Source organism: Pan troglodytes, chromosome 1 (genome assembly GCF_028858775.2).
Source record: "Pan troglodytes isolate AG18354 chromosome 1, NHGRI_mPanTro3-v2.0_pri, whole genome shotgun sequence".
NCBI classification, from domain to species: Eukaryota; Metazoa; Chordata; class Mammalia; order Primates; family Hominidae; genus Pan; species Pan troglodytes.
This window is the reverse complement of record NC_072398.2, coordinates 123,072,194-123,090,236: the sequence shown is the minus strand read 5'-3', so window position 1 is coordinate 123,090,236 and position 18,043 is coordinate 123,072,194. Positions and strand designations below refer to the sequence as shown.

The 18,043-nt window shown below is 37.8% G+C and overlaps 1 protein-coding gene across 1 annotated transcript in view; it reads right to left on the bottom strand.

Annotated features, from left to right (window-relative positions):
* Window positions 1-18,043, bottom strand: part of LOC457936 (neuroblastoma breakpoint family member 6-like) — a 52,110-nt gene that overhangs the window by 19,676 nt on the left and 14,391 nt on the right. Inside the window, 3 exon segments of the mRNA XM_063816395.1 lie at window positions 803-902; window positions 2,315-2,527; window positions 5,353-6,434. Coding sequence (XP_063672465.1) covers window positions 803-902; window positions 2,315-2,527; window positions 5,353-5,371 — 332 coding nt within the window. The 5' untranslated portion in view covers window positions 5,372-6,434.

Genomic DNA, 18,043 nt, shown 5'->3' with positions numbered 1-18,043 from the left:
AGACCTCCAAGCAGAAGGTCAGAACATGTTTGGGGAAATGTCTGTGGCCAAGAGAAAGAAGAATACACACACACACACACACACACACACATACACATATATACAAACATACACACACACATACACACACACACACACACACAGCCTTCTGATATATGAGAGAGTGCTTCTGTAAGATCCTCACAGATGTTCCATTCATCTTTTTCTTCTGTAAACAAAAGTTAGTGTCTTCCTAAATCAATTCCACAAGGATGTCCTTTCAGTTCCTCACTTTGGCCATGGGCATCTCTATGTGAAAATTCACATAGCGCATCTTGCAGTGACTAGATACAAAGCCATGCACAGAAATGTGGCCAGGTGAAGATGGGGTGAATTGGAAAGATGAAAGAAGAAAAGAATGACAGTGTTAAGAAGGCAATATTGATTGAACAAATGAAACGCCACAGTCAGTCAAGAGGTGATTCTGACTAAGAGTACAGGTGGTGGTGATCACACACCATTCTGAGTATCCTAAATGCTTCTGAGTGGTTCACTTTTTTTGGTTTATTTTGTGTTATGCAAATTTTACCTCAACAATTAGTGGTTTTAAGAAGAGAAAACAAGGCTTAAGAAACAACTACAACCCATAACTTACTAAGATGACTGTTCTCTGTTTTATAAATATTTGTGTGACACGTGCCTGCCATGTAAATGCCTGCCATTGTCCTGGCCCAGCTCAGCTCTTAGTTCTCCCAGCTGAGTTGCTGCACTTCAGAGATTCACACCCCCGCCCATCTGCCCGCCCCCAACGGGGCCCGCTCACCTGAGCTCCTCAGCTTGCCTGAGCTTCTCTGCCAGCTTCTCCATGGACTGCAGTTCATCCCTCAGCACAGAGTCTATGATGTCTTTGTACTCTTCACACTCTGAGAAAAGACAGACATGCCTGCCTCAGTGGAAGGTGGGACATGCTGCTGGGGTCACTGCCTATAGGGCAGGCGGCACCATCCATCCCAAGGACGAAAGCAGCTCCAGTACCAGGCTCCAGGCAGGCATTTCCACATCTTTATTTATCAACCTCCCAACTTTCTGGCATCTGATACTCCCCAACTCAGGGATGGGGAGAAAGAAACACAAGGGCACATCAAGTAACTTGACAAGATGATTCACCTGGAAGAAGGCGGAGTCAGAATTCACAGCCCCTGCGGTCTGACTCTGAATCCTGGGCCACTTTCCCAAGCCTTGCGGCCTCTCCTGTAAAACACTGCACTGGTGCATGAAGTAGTGATTTTCTATACAGTCAGGAAGGCCCTAGGACTACGGGACCCAAAGTTTCCCTTGTACTGGGAATTTCAAGTGCAAATATGTCAAACATTTAAAAAATCATATCTGGATATAATTGCATAAACTATGAGGCACAAGACCATGAGGCTATAATAGAAATATGCCCAAATACTAATAAAGTTTGAATTAAGTTAGAAATAGTAGAATGAAGAACTAATAGATAGTGTTTACTCTGTTCCAAGAACTGTTCTAGGAAATTTACAAGAAATAGGTCATGTAATTCATTGCAGTAATTTACAGAGGTAGGTATTATTATAGTACTCAATGAGCAGATGAGGAAACTGAGGCACAGAGAAGCTAGGCAACTTGGATGGAGCCCAGGAGACTGGCCCAGGGTCCCTGCTCTGCACACCACACTGCTACCTCCACAATGTCTCATGTGCCATCTTTCTTCCTCTTCAGGAATAAGAGCCTGTGCCCCAGGAAGCAGCACTTCCCTCTCACTGGGACACTCCCTGCTTTGAAGGGTGTCACAGATATCACAGTTTCTGTTAGGAGCAGTCTCCTCTTTAAGCTCCTTAGAGTGGGTACTCTGTACAGTTGCCATGTTTCCCCCAGGGTCCTCTGGATGGAGCTTTGCCTATTGGGCCTCAAAGAAGCTTGAACTGAATGGAAGTTCATTAGTCCCAGACATTTAGACCAACAGACTAGATGTTACTTGTCTGTAGAATCTTATATGGTACAGAGAGGATTCTCATAAACATGATTTTTAGCCTCTTACTGAGGAAAACAGGTGGTTCTGTGCCTGTGTCAGAAGACAATAAGTAGGATTTTAACTCTAGTCCCACCTCACACCAGACTGCCAATGTGGAAAAGTTGCTAAATACTTTGTGCCTCTGTTTTCCATGTTTAACAAAATGAGGTTAAAACATCCACTTCTATTTTCCTAGAAGTATGGGAAGGATGAAATTAATTTCGATGAAAAGACCGTTCAGTTTCTCAGAACACAGGTGATCATTCATCACGTTCATCATTGTGAATCTATAGAACTTACTGTATTTCTTCAGCTGGTTGGCCAGGGAGTAGGCAGTAGCTTGAGTTATAAGGAATTTCTCTTTGAGGTCTCGGAACTGCTGATTGCTCTCTGCCAGCTGGGAGCGCAATTCCTGGTTGATTTCTAGGATGTTCATCTCTGCCCTCTCGCTGGACAAAGGGTCGGCACATACCACCATGCTGACGTTTGTGGCAGAAGAGGTAGAGCCAGGGACTGGGGAGAAGAAACCCAGACACATGATGGGTCAAAAACTAGTGAAATCAATTAGGTTTAATCAGGACTGAGAGATGACAATTACTGGAATTGTTAACTTACGGTTGAGAAAAACTTGATGAACATGCCACAACACTTTAGAGTCCTTAACCGCAAAAACAGGGACCGGGATGCCTGAGCTCAGAGCTGAAGGCACTGCCTGTAGCTCCGACTCTGACAAGAGTGAGGGAGGTAGCGCCAGCGTACCAGGTAACGGTCTGCAGTTGCCATAACAGAATTACAAGGTGGGGGTGTCATGGAATCTTAGAAACCCTGCATTCCAATTGCCCAGGTTGTGCTGAAACACTAGGCCCCCTGGTCTCACCTGAGGGTCACTGATGGGGACCATTTCTTCAGCAGTCACTCTCAGTATTTGTGCACCCTTGTGACAATGCTACAGGCCCACCTCTTTCTCAATACATATAAGCATATTCCTCATTGTTCATCTCTTGTGTGTATAAAATCATCAAGGTAGGGATAGTTTTCCAGAAGGTTATATTTTCTTAGTGGTAGTCATGAAGTCACCTCACCTTCTTTTTAAGGTAAAATGATCTTAATGCCTTTCCACAAGTGAAAGATAGCAAACTTTTAGTCTGCTATGATATCCCTCTGGGTCTTCTGCAGTTTTTTCTGTATCGACTGAAAATGAAGGAATAATTCACTTTTAAAAAAGATTTTCTACCCTGTCTCAGTATTCTTGCTGCATCCCATTGTTATGTTGATTTCTTCTCTCTTACTGGGGCAGCATCTTGGCTTTTCATTACACTTAAGACCAGTTTCACATCCCTACGTCCAAAGCTCTTCCTCTATGTGTGGGTCGGTTTGCTTTTTTAATGTCACTGAACACTCGTTTCATACTTGTCACTTACGAATATCATTCTCGTCCCAAAATAGCTCTTTTCAAGGTATCAAGTGATCAAAATCATTTGTATATATCCCCTGAAAACATGTGTGACCATCTATCTTGGGAAGTCTTGTAAACCTGATGGTATTTTGTTGTTTTTAGTTTTCCCATATATTGAAAAGAACAGGGCATTGAACGCTTCTCAGGGAATATTGTTGGAGATATATATATACATATATATGTATATATATATATGTGTGTGTATATATATATATATATGTATATATATATATTGAGTTGCTCTAACACTGTTGATGTGTGGTTGCATTCCACTAACAGAACCTGGCAAGATCAAGCTCATGGTCACGGGTGGTTGGTGATCCTCAGTGTTCCTGTGCAGTAGAAGGTGAGTTTGAGATGAGAGGGATGAGTAGGGGAGCGTGCTCCCCCAAACCACCTCCTCACTTTCTCAGCTTCCATCTTCAACTAGGTTTTGTGAGGCTAGGACTTGGGAGATTGTCCTGTAGCCCAGGTCTCCTAAGTGTGGCTGCTGGACTTGCCTGAGTTGAGGATGTGATGAGTGTGACCACGGGCTACGCAGCATTCATGTGGAAGTGAAGGAGGAGGACTGGATCAATCCCAGTGGAAAGCGCGCCTCTCAGCAGCCCGCACCATCCTCCACCTACACTGTGTAATGACAGTGCTTTGAGATGTAGCAAAGGCTATAAATTTATCTATTCTCTGGTGTCTCAAAGACCTGACATTCTGTGTCAGAATGAAAATCTGTCTAGTTTCTTCATTTTTAAAATGATAAAACTGCAGGTTCACAAAGTTACTGGTTTACTTGAGGTCACACAGGGATGCATTTTGAGCACTGCCAATAAAAGGAATCACAATAATTATTCAGTAATTATTTATAGAATCCATGTAATTCAATAAATAAACATAATTATTTATTGACCAATTCATACTAGGCATTTTGTTCAAAACTGTACACATACTTGGATATCATATTTTCATCATAATCCTTAAGGCAATGTTATTATCCATAAGAAACAGGTAAGAAACCTGAAGAAGAGGGATAGCAAATCATGTATTTGGCTATATTTCTATTTTTTGGTTTCTGTGATGCTGGAAGAATGACCAGAATGAGTCATGGGAAGAGCATTCATTCCTGTGTCATTTTCCAGGACAGAGGTGTGCCCTCCTTCAGCATTGGGACCAAAATTCAGAAGTGTCTGCAACCTTGCTTTAACAGTGTGGGAAATAACCTCTATTACCTGGAATTTCACTGGAACTTTGGAATATACAAGAGAAATATGAGACTTGGGTCTTCCCTTGGCTGTATTTAATTCACTATTCTATTGAGTACCAATGATTCTCATTAAGACTTTTGCCTTTTTATAACTTTTCTTTCTGACACAGAATGTCAGGTCTCTGAGACACCAGAGAATAGATAAATTTATAGCCTTTGCTACATCTCAAAGCACTGTCATTACACAGTGTAGGTGGAGGATGGCGCGGGCTGCTGAGAGGCACGCTTTCCACTGGGATTGATCCAGTCCTCTTCCTTCACTTCCACATGAATGCTGGGTAGTCCATGGTCACACTCATTACACCCTGAACTCAGATACAATATATATTTTATGTATAGATACAATATATATTTTATGGAGAAGATTTTACTCTTAGCTCTATTTAAAATGAATAAATCTAAGCACTGGTTTAGGTTTTATGCCCTGGACTTGATATTTTTTCTGATTTCTGTTTTGAGATTAAATTCTCATGTAGATAGAAAAATGCTTATTACTTATAAGAGCAAATTAGTTTTTGATTTGAGTTTCTGAAGTCGAAGCACAAACTTTTGTTTTTAATCTTTGTCTGACCCCATCAGTGCCACTCATTGTCTCTCAGAATGACCTGGCCGTGATCCTGCACTTACCCTCGTCCTGCTGAACCATTTCCACGCACTGTCCAATTCCATCAGTGATCTGGGCTCTTCCCAAAGCTCCTTGAAATGGGTCCAGGTCTCAGGATGTCAGACACCTTCCAGACACAAAAGTAACCCATACTGTAGAGAGCGCAGCTGGGTTCCCACCTCCCTGAAGTTGGCAGGGGTGTCCTAGGGCAGGAAGGAAGGCTTTCCCTTTTTAGCGGGTCTTTTCTTCATGTCTCAGTGCCTCTGATCTAGTGAACACAAGTGTCCTGAGCGCGAAAGAACTTGCTAAATTTCTGGTTTCTTGTTAGGTTGCTAGAATAGATTTGTAAGAGTTCCTTGTTTACCCATGTCTGCTGAAGTTTGAATTCTTAGCAGTATGATTCCTTTTCTTGTAAATTGAGCAGCTTGGAGAAAACTGGCCCTGTTGCTATGCAAAAAGATGTAAACTTAATTTCTACTCAAAGCAAGCTTGAATTTGAAACTAGGGCTTCCACTGTTTCAATGCTGGACTGTCACTACCTCAGGCATGTGTCCCAAAGTGCTCCTGTCTCTGCCGTAGTCAGGATAAAGTTAAGATGGAGCCCAGCAAGCCAGGTTTCCTTCACTTCTAGGTTCCCTCAACAGTTTTCTCCACTTTAGAGAATGCATTGAATATATTCTTGTTCTGCTTCTGTGTTTGGGCTTTGGAATGATGTGATGCAGCTCAATGGTTCCTACCCCCAAGTTGATCAGAGTAAGAAACACCTGGAAGGTCAGTGCAAATACAAGTTCATTGTCCTCCTTGCATGGATTCTGATTCAGTGTGCTCAGTTGGGGCCTGGAATGTGTTTGTTAACATGACTTAGATGTGCAGTCAGACTGGGGACCCTCTGATACCATGGACCTTACAGTTTATGGGATGATTCTGTTTTGCTGATGACAAAACCAAGGCACAGAGAGTCTGTAACTTGCCCAAGGTCCCTTTGCTGTTAGTACTGGAGCCGGATCTCAGAAAGAGTCCCCTCCCCCAATCCCCTTTCCACATTTTCCAATTCAGTTGTTTCGGTGCTTTCCAAGTAGGTGTTTCTCTCCCCTGTACCTCATTTCTGCAAAACAAACGAACACACATTAAAAAACAAAACAAACAAACAAACAAAAAACCTTCTTGAATTCAATTTGTTTCATTTAATACATTTCCTCACAACATGCAGTCAGCATTATGTTCTGGCCACTTACTATGAGTGTGACATGCTTTTTTTTTTTTTTTTTTTTTTTGAGACAGGTTCTCGTTCTGTCATCTAGGCTGGAGTGCTCACTGCATACCCAAATCCTGGGCACAAGTGATCCTCCTGCCTCAGCTTTCCAAGTAGTTCAAACTCTAGGCACACATCACCATTTCTGGCTAATTTTTTTTTAAATTTTTTGTAGAGACAAGGTCTTGCTGTGTTGCTCAGGCTGGTCTTAAACTTCTTTCACTCAAGAACTTTTTATTGAAAAGTCTTTCATTTCCCCAATGAGAGGCACTGGCATGTTTGTTTTTAAAAACTTTAAATAACTGTATATATGTGAGCATAATGTTTGAGTCTGTATTCTTTTTATCTTGATATACTTCTATATACTTATACTAGTACTATAGTTTTAAAATTATTGTAGCTCTAAATGAGTTTTGAAATCCAGCAGAATAACTCCTACAACTTACTGCTTCTTCAAGACCAACTTGCCTGTTCTAGCTTTTTTGATTTTCAAATACATTTTGAAATTAGCTTTTACATTTCTCTAAAAATTCCTACTGGAAACATTAGTCAGAATTATGTTGATGTAATATCTTAACAAAATTGAATCTTCCAATCCATGAATGTAATATATATTTCTCTATTTAGTCTTCTTTAATTTCTCTCACCAATAGCTTTCAGGGGCTTTGTACCTGCTTCATTATATGTATTCTTAAATATGTAATGATTTTGGATATTAATCTCTATTATGTTTTATTGAATTTCATTTTCTAGCAGCTAATTGCTAGTATGGAGAAATTAAGATGATTAAATAAACTTTATAAAGGTATTTATTAAGTACAATAGACTGCACCACTTTAAACTATGTAATCCAATGCATGTTCACAAATGTATACACTAATGGAACTACTGCCATAATCAAGATATAGGAATTTCCATAAGCCCAAAATTTCTTGTAACCCTTTGCAGTTAATCAGTATTTCAACCCTCAGGTTCAAGGAGCCACTGTCACTTTCTGGCAGTGCCTTTTTCACCATTTTCTATAAATGAAATTATACCTGTGTTCTTTTGCATCTGCCTTCTTTCATGCATCATATTAATTTGAAAATCCATCCATGTGAGCATTTTCATCAACAGTTAATGCCTTGTAATTGCTGAGTAGTATTCCTTTGTGTGGCTACACTATGTTTGTTTATACATTCACTTGTTATTGGACATTTGTGTCATTCTAGGTTTGGGCTATAATGCATAAAGTATCATGAGCATCCACATACAGATCATTGTGTGGACATAGAGTGTAAATTCCTAGGAGTGCAAGGACTGTCCATTTGATCTGTACATGTTTAGTCTTATGAGAAACTGTTAGCCAGATTTTCAAAGGAGTTGTGCCATTTTTCATTCCCACAAGTATAGGACTTCCAAGTGCTTTATATCCTCACCAACATGTGGTATTTTCAGTCTTTTTAATTTTAGCCATTCTCATGGACATGTAATGGTATCTCAGCATTGTATTGATTGATCTCCCTGATGACTAAACAGTTGAGCATCATTTCATTTGCAAATTGACCCTTCATATATCTTCTTTTCTGAAGTATCTATTCAAGTCTTTTGAGAAATTGTTTCATTGTGCTGTTTATCTTATCAGACTGCATTATATATATACCATTAAAAAATCTTTTGTTGGAGATAAATATAATTTCTCCTATATTGTGGCTTCTTTTTATGTTCTCTTAATGTTCCCTGTTTTGGAGATAAAGATAGAAATCATCAAACAGGTGATTATGTATATATACATATAACTATATTCACGTCTAAGAATAATTTATTAGACATATATGTAAGGGTCTATTTCTGAGTTCTCTTTTCTCTTCCATTGATATATGTTCTATTTTTTTCAACAATACACATGGTCTTGATTTCCATAGCTGTATAGTAAATCTGGAAATAGGTAGTGAATTCATTCACCATTGTTCTTTTATAATATTGCTCTCTTATTATTCTTGATCACTGACATTTTCATATAAATCAGCTTGTAAATTTCTACCAAATTGCCTGTTGGAATTTTTTGTTAGAATTGCATTGCATCTGGAGATCAATTTGGGAAGAACTGACTTTTTAACTATAACAGCTCTTCTGATCCATGACAAGGTTTATCTCCCCACCAATTTAGTTTGTTTATATATATATATCTAATTTCTCAAAGCAATGTTTTGTAGTTTTCAGTGTACTGGCCTTACATAAATTTTCTTGAATTTATTTCTAAGCACATCATGTATTTAGATGTTACTTTAAATGAAATTGTATTTTTATTTTATTTTCCAAACACTCATTGCTAATATACAGAAATACAACAGACTATTTATATTGAACTTATATTCTGCAACATTGCCAAACTTGCTTAATAGTTTTGGTATATTTTTGTAGATTTCTGGAATTGTTTACATACATAATCATGATCCGTGAATAAAGACAGCTTCAATTCTAGACAGCTTCAATTCTTTCTTTTCAATCTTTTCAATGTTTCTGTTTATTTATGTTCTTACTTTATTGCATTGGATAACATCTCTAGTTTAATGCTGGATTGAAAGAGTAACAGCAGATATTCTACCTTTTTCACTGTTTAATAGAAAGCATTCAATCTTATTAATGTTACCTGTGGGTTTTTCAAATCTGCCCTTGCAGGGTTGGAAGTGTTGCCTTCTGTTCTTACCAAGTTGAGAGTTTGTTTTTGTTAATGATGAAAAAAGTTTTCAATTTGCCAAATGCGTTTTCTGTGTATGTCAAGGTAATCATATGCTTTTTCTCTTTTGTCCTGATAATATACAGAATTTTATCAGTTTTTAAAATATAAAAAGATGTATTAAATCAAGCTATGGCAGTTTTAAAATAATGTTTTAAACTTTTAGCAATTATATTGATATATAACTTACATGCAAAAAACTGCACATAATTAAAGTGTATAATTTAAAAAGTTTGAGCATAGTACACATCTGCAATCAGGATTAGTAAATACAGGCCGGGCATGGTGGCTCATGCCTGTAATCCCAGCACTTTGGGAGGCCAAGGCAGGTGGATTGCTTGAGTTCAGAGTTCAAGACCAGCCTGGGAAACGTGGTGAAACCCTGTGTCTAAAAAATATACAAAAATTAGCCAGGCGTGGCGGCATGTGCTTGTAGTCCCGGCTACTTGGGAGGCTGGGTTGGGAGGATGGCTTGAGCCCAGGAGACAGAGGTTGCAGTGAGCCAAGAGTGTGCCACTGCACTCCAGTCTGGGTGATAGAACCAGACCCTGTGTCAAAAAACAAACAAACAAAAAAGATAGTGGATATATCTACCACTTCCAAAGTGTCCTTGTTTACCTAGTAATTCCTCCCTCACCTTTCTCCCCACACCTCAGACAACCACTGGTTGGCTTTCTGTCATAATAGATTAATTTAAATTTTCTCAAGTTTTCTATAAATAGAATTATATACTATGTACATTATTTTGGTTTCATTTTTTAATTCAGAATAATTATTTTGAGATGTAGCTTTGTTGTCATGTGTATTAATAGATCACTCTGCTATATTGCTAATATTCCATGTGATGGTTATATCACAGTTTATTTTATTTATTCACCTGTTCATAGATTTGGATGGCTCTGGTTTAAAAACTAAAGCTTTTATCAACAAATTTGTATGGACATATCCTTTCCTTTCATTTGAGTGAAATAGCAGTATCATATGATAGGTACAGGTTTACTATTTTAAGAAGCTGCCAAACTGTTTTATAACATGCTTGTAAAATTTCACATTCCCATCAACAGTGTATGAGTGTTTTTGTTTCCATACATCTTTGCCAATATGTGGAACGGTGATTCTTTTAACTTCAGTCATTTTACTTGGTATACAGTGGTTTAAATTTGCATTTTCCTAGTGACTAAGGATATTGAATATCTTGTCATATTGTTATGTGCCTTCCATATATCTTCCTTGTGGAATATCTCTACAAATCTTTTATTCATTTGAAAATTTGATTGCCTGTTTATTAATAAATTTTGAGAGTTCCCTTAGTGTTGCAGACAGAGGTCCTCTATCGGATACATAATTTCCAAATATTTTCTACCTAAGTGTGGCTTGTCTTTTCATTCTCTTACCAATGTCTTTGAAGAGCAAATTTTTAAAAGTATTATTGAAGTGTAATTTATTGTTTTGTTCTTTTACCAGTTCTTAGGGGGAATGCTTCCAGCTTTTGCCCATTCCTTATGATGTTGGCTGTGGGTTCGTCATAGATAGCACTTATTATTTTGAGGTATGTTCCTTTGGTGTCTAGTTTGTTGGGAGTTTTAACATGAAGGGATGTTGAATTTTATCAAAAGCCTTTTCTGCATCTATTGAGATAATCATGTTGTTTTCAGTTTTAGTTCAATTTACGTGATGAATCACATAACGTATGTTGAACCAACCTTGCATCCCAGGAATGAAGCCTACTTCTTCATTCTGCATTGGCTTTTGATGTGCTGGTGGGTTGGATTTGCCAGTATTTTGTTGAGGAGTTTTGTGTCTCTATGTTCATCAGGCATATCGGCTTGAAGTTTTTTTTTAATGTTGTGTGTCTCTGCCAGGTTTTGGTATCAGAATGAGGCTGGCCTCCTGATAGGAGTTAGGGTGGAGTCCTTCCTCCTCAGTTGTTTGGAATAATTTCAGTAGAATTGTTACCAGCTCTTTATTATATAAGAATTCAGCAATGAATCCACCTGTTCTGGGCCTTTTTCTGGTTGGTTGGTTTTTTATTACCAATTCAATTTAGAACTCCTTATGGTCTGTTCCAGGATTTCAGCTTTTTCCTGGTTCAATCTTGGGAGAATGTATGTTTCCAGGAATTCACCCATTTCTTCCAGTTTTTTTTTTCTGGATTTGTTGAGCTGTTGTATGCATTTTCACATCTCAATTTTATTCAGTTCAGCTCTGATTTTGGTTTTCTTTTCTTCTGCTGGCTTTGGGGTTGGTTTGCTCTTCTTTTTCTAGTTCCCCTTGGTCTAATGTTAGGTTGTTAATTTTTTTCTTTTTTTATTTCAACACAGAGTTGTTGATTCATAGATTGTTCATTTGAGCTCTTTCTAACTTCTACAAGAATGCCCACTCTTACCATTCCTATGCAACATGGTACTGGAAGTCCTAGCCAGAGCAATCAGGCAAATGAAAGAAATAAAAGGCATTGAAATACAGAGGAAGTCAAACTAAGTCTCTTTGCTGATGATTTAATTCTATATCTAGAACACTCCATTTTTTTTGCCCAAGACTATCCTTTCTTCATTGTGTGTTATTGGGAGCATGGTCAAATGTAGCTGACTGAATGTCTTTCCCCAAAGGCTAGAACTGCTAAGCAACTTCAGTAAAGTTTCAGGATATAAAATCAATGTACAAAAGTAGTAGCATTTGTATACATCAGTAACATCCAAGCTGAGAGCCAAATCAGGGATGCAACCCCATTCACAATAGCCACAAAGAGAATAAAATGCCTAGGAATACAGCTAACCAGGGAAGTGAAAGATCTCTACAACAAGGATTCCAAAACACTGTGGAAGGAAATCAGAGACAAGACAAACATATAGAAAAACATACCATGCTCCTAGGCGAATTAATGCAGAAACAGAAAACCAAATACTGCACATTCTTACATGTAAGTAAAAACACCATTTGTGATGGACATTTAAGTTGTTTCCATATCTTGGCTATTGTAAGTAATGCTGCAATGGACATGAGAGTGCAGGTATCTCTAGTAGGTGCTGATCTCATTTCTTTTGGATATATACTCAGAAGAGGGATTGCTGGGTCATATTTTTAACTTTTTGAGAAAACTCCATGCTCTTCTCCATAAGGACTGTACCAGTTTACATTTCCACCAGTGTACAAGTGTTTCCTTTTCTACACACCCTTGCCAACACTTCTCTTTGTCTTTTATACAATTGCCAACCTAACAAGTGTGAGGTGATATCTCACTGTGATTTTGACTGGCATTTCCCTGATGATTAGTGATATTGAGCAACTTTTCATATATGTGCTGGCCATCTGTTTGCTCTCTTTGGAGAAATATCTATTCAGGTCCTTTGTCTATTTTTTATTTATTTGGTGATTGAGTTCTATGAGTTCCTTATATTTTGGATAGAAACTCCTTAACAGATATATGGCTTGCAAATATTTTCTCCAAATCCATAGGCTGCCTTTTCATGTTGTTGATTGTTGCCTTTGCTGTGCAGAAGCTATTTGGTTTGATGTGGTCCTTTTTTTTTTTTTTTTTTTGGTGGAGTTTTGCTCTTGTTGCCCAGGCTGGAGTGCAGTGGTGCAATCTTGGCTCACTGCACCTCCACTTTCCGGGTTCAAGCGATTCTCCTGCTTCAGCCTCCCGAATAGCTAGGATTACAGGCTCCCACCACCATGCCTGGCTAATTCTTTTGTATTTTCAGTAGAGATGGGCCTTCATCATATTGGCCAGGCTGGTCTCATCCTCCTGACCTCAGGTGATCCGCCCGCCTCAGCCTTCCAAAGTGCTGGGATTACAGGTGTGAGCCATCATGCCCAGCTGGTCCCATTTGTTTGTTATTGCTTTTGGTGTCCTATCCCCCTGCATCCCCAACCCCCACCCCACAAAAGTCATTGCCAAGACCAATGTCAAGGAGCCTTTCCCCTTTGTTTTCTTCTTGGAGTTTTATGATTTTGTCTTACACATAAGTATTTAATCCATTTTGAGTTGATTTTTGTGTATTTTGTATATGAGTCCAATTTCATTCTTTTGCATGTGGATATCCAGTTTTCCCAACACCATTTATTGAAGAGACTATCCTTTCCTCATTGTATGTTATTGGGGGCATGGTCGAAAAGTAGTTGACTGTATGTACTTGGGTTTATTTCTGGGCTATCTATTCTGTTCCTGGTCTATGTGTCTATTTTAATGCCAGTCCCATACAGTTTTGATTACTATAACTTTGTAATATAATTTGAAACTAGCTAGTATGATCCCTTCAACTCTGCTTTTCTTCCTCAGGACTGCTGTGTCTATTCTGGTTTTTTGGCAGATCCATACAAATTTAGAGTGTTTTTTCTATTTCTGTGAAAAATGCTATTGGAATTTTGATAGGGATTGCCTTGAATTTGTAGATCACTTTAGGGCAGTATGAACATTTTAACAATATTTATTCTTCCATACCATAAACATGGGATTCCTTTCCATTTATTTGTACTTTCAATTTCTTTTAACAACATTTTATAATTTTCAGTGTATAGATCTTTGCCTCCTTGGTTAAACTTATTGCTGATTTTATTCTTTTTAATATTATCATAAATAGGATTTAAAATTTTTTATTGAATAGGTCATTATTGGTGTACAGAAATGCAACTGATTTTTATTAGTTGATTTTATATCCTACAACTTTACTGAATTCATTTATTAGTTCTAACAGGGTTTTCTTGCAGAGTCTTTAGAGGTTTCTACATATATGATCATATTATCTGCAAACAGTGATAATTTCATTTCTTCCTTTCCAGTTTGAATCTTTTAATTTCTTTTTCTTTCCTGGTTGCTTTTGCTAGTACTTCCAGTACCATGTTGAATGGAAGTGGTGAGAGTGGGAATCCTTGACTTGGACTGGATCTTACAGGAAAAGCTTTCAGTTTTTCTTGATTGAGTATCATGTTAACTGTGGGCTTCTCATAAGTGGCCTTTATGATGTTGAAGAAATTTTCATCTATGCCTTATTTGTTGAGAGTTTTTCTCATGAAAGGATGTTGAGGTTTGTCAACTGCTTTCTCTGGAGCTACTGAGGTGATCATGTGGTTTTCATCTTTCATTCTGTATCACATTGATTTGCATATACTACACCAAACTTACAGCCCAGGGATAAATTCCACTTGGTTAAGACATATATTCTTTTTGATGTGTTGTTGAATTTGGGTTGGTAGTATTTTATTGAGGAATTTTGCATCTATGTTCATCAGAGATATTAGCCTGTAGTTTTATTTTCTTCCGGTGTCTTTGGCTTTGGTATCAGAGTAATGCTGGCCTCATAAAATGATTTTGGAAGTATTCTCTCTACTTCTATCTTTGAGAAGAGCTTAAGAAGAAATGCATTAATTCTTTTTTTAATTTTTAGTAGAGTTCAACTGTGAAGCCATTTGGTCCTGAGTCCTGGTCCTGGCTTTTGTTTTTTTTGGGAGGTTTATAGTTACTGCTTCAATCTTTTTATTTGTTATTAGTCTGTTCAGGCTTTCTATTATTTTTTTTATTGAATCTGGGTAGGTTGTATGTGTCTATGAATTTATCCATTTTCTCTAGGTTATCCAATTTGTTGCTATATAGTTGCTCATAATAGTTCCTTATGATACTTTTTATTTCTGACATATCTGCTGAAATATCTCCACTTCATTTCTGATGCTATTTATTTGACTCTTCTCTTTTTTTCTTAGTCTAGTTAAAAGTTTGTCAATTTTGTTTATTTTTTCAAAAAATTAACTCAGTTTTGTCAATTTTTCTAGTTTTTCTATTCTTTGGTTGAGTTGTTCCTGCTTTGATTTTTATTATTTCCTTCCTTTTGATAACTTTATTTCATTCTTTTCCTAGTTATTTGAGGTATAATGTTAGGTTACTTATTAGAGACCTTCTTTCTTAATGTGGGTCTCTTCCTTCCTTCCTTCCTTTTTCTCTTTCTTTCTTTCCTTTCTTTTTTCTCCCTTTCTCTTTCTCTCCCTCCCCTCCCCTCCCCTCCCCTGCCCTCCCTCCCCTCCCCTCCCCCTCCCTCCCTCCCTTCCTTCCTTCCTTTCCTTCCTTCCCAGGGTCTCACTCCATTGCACAGGCTGGAGTGCAGTGGCACAATCTTGGCTCACTGCAACTTCTACCTCCTTGGTTCAAGCAATTCTCCTGCCTCAGCCTCCCTGAGTAGCTGGGATTACACGTGCGTGCCACCATGCTGGGCTAATTTTTGCACATTTTGGTAGAGATGGAGTTTCACCATGTTGGTGAGGGTGGTCTTGAACTCCTGACCTCAAGTGATGTGCCTACCTTGGCCTCCCAAAATGCTGGGATTACATGCATGAGCCATTGTGCCCAGCCAATGTAGGCATTTATCATTATAAACTTGCCTCTTAGAGCTGCTTTTGCTGTTTCCGGAGGTTCCATTATGTTTGTTTTCATTCTTGTTTGTCTCAAGATATTTTAAATGTCCCTTTTGATTTGTTCTTTGACCCATCAGCTGTTCAAAAGCATGTTATTTAATTTCCATGTATATGTGAAATTTTCCAGTTTTCCTTCTGTAGATTTTTAGTTTCTTACTATTGTGCTCAGAAAAAATACTTGATGTGATTTCAATCATCATAAATGTGTTCATGATCTACTTTTCATTCATGTTTTAATTGATGTATAGTAGTTGTACATCTTTTGGGGGTATGTGTGATAATTTGATAAATGTGTATAATGTGTAATGACCAAATCAGGGTAATTAGGATATCTATCACCTCAAACTTTTATCTTTTCTTTGTGTTACACACACTCCAATTATTATAGCTATTTTTTAAAATATGCAACAAATTATTGTTAACAGTAGTCTCCCTACTACCCTATTGAATACTAGAACTTACTCCTTCAACCTAACTGTATTTTTGTACCCATTAACCAACTTCTACCCTCTCCCCACTCTCATTCCCAGCCTCTGGTACACACTAATTTTTATATATGGAGTGACACATGAATCTGATTTTTTACTTATTTTTATACACATATAGATGTCATACCCATTTGTTAAAAGAAAATCCTCTACCATTTGTTGAAAGTATATACATTTTTAAATATTTTTCTTTTTCATGTTTGTCAAATATCTTTTTATCCATATATGCATTGGTTTATTTTTGGACTGTGTATTTTGTTCCTATTTTATCAATCTTTTTTTCTTTTCTCTTCTTTTTTTTTTTTTTTTTTTTTGAGACAGAGCCTCATTCTGTCACTCAGGCTGGAGTGAAGTGGTGTGATCACTTCCTGGGTTCAAGTGATTCTTGTGCCTCAGCCTCCCAAGTAGTTGGGATTACAGGAGTGCATCACCATGCCCGGCTAAGTTTTTGTGCTTTTAGTAGAGACGAGGTTTCACCATGTTGCCCAGGCTGGTCTTGAACTCCTGAGTTCAGGCAATCCACCCACCTCGGCCTCCCAAAGTGCTAGGATTACAGGTGTGAGATCATATCCCAACACCATTCTGTTTTGATTACTATAACTTTATAATAATTCTTTAAATCAGGTAGAGCTAGTCCTCCAAGTTTGTTCTTCATTTTAGTAGCATTTTGATTATGCTAGTTCATATTAATTTTGGAATCAGCTGATCACTTTCTACCAAAGATGCTCGCTGAGATTTTGAGTGGAATTGCATTGAATTTATAGATCACATTGGGGAAAAGTAACACCTCAACAATATTAAGTCTCTTGACCCATGAACAAAGAATTTCTCTCTAGTTTTTAGGTATTCATTATGTTTTCTGTGAAACATTTTATAATTTGCAGTCAGATTTATCCCTATGCATTTTATACATTTGACACTATTGTAAGTGGTATTGCCTTTTACATTTCAATTGTGCATTGGAATTACATAAAATAGAATTGATTTTTGTATATTGATGTTGTATCCTGCTAGAAACAAATGCTTTTCAGACTGAAGTTACATTTGGCAGTGACAATATCTTTGGGGGGGTCCTGCATATTTACCAGGTGAAAAGAATCTTTTTCATTTTACTTGGAGCTTTATCATCAGCCCAAGGAAGAGGAACGTCCCAACCTATATTAAGTTTTCAGGCTGGGCAGAGTGTGTACCTTGTGGACCAATGCATGTGAAATGTTCTGTATGTTCATCAGTAGGTTTTCCTTAAGAGTGCTCATGCAGTTGATGAGGCTTCCCATGTGCGTGTCTGTTTGTCTGCAATGTTATCCCTTATTTTAAAATTTAGTATTCAATAATTTATCCCAGCATTATGTAGTATCAGAGACTTTGGGATGGTCTTCAATGATATACCTATCAAGTTATCATGAGTTTGTACCTGATCCTGACTAGTCTTATTTCTGATGTGATCTATTATAAAATGAGACCAAAAGCTTTAAAATAACTAATAATGTTGGGCTGAGGGGATTTCTTTGTGGGATACTCAGCCTTAGGAGACAGTAGATCCTATTACACATCTGAAGTAGGAGTCCACTCACTTCAGTATGTGAGCATCAGGACCCTGATTCTGCAGTAGTATCTGCAGTCCCTTGCACTATCAGCTTCATTCCCTCAAGGGAGAATGAATGGCCTTCAGTTTGTTATGTCACAATTGACACGTGTAGCATATTTGAGTATCTCTTTAGTTATTGACCTAGGTTTACATCCAATCATGTTAAGCTTGCTCACCTGGGTGATTCACAAGGTCACATTCCCAGTGGGTCAGTTGACTGTCACAAAAAAACAAAAGCATTCATTTGTCATTATGTAAAACA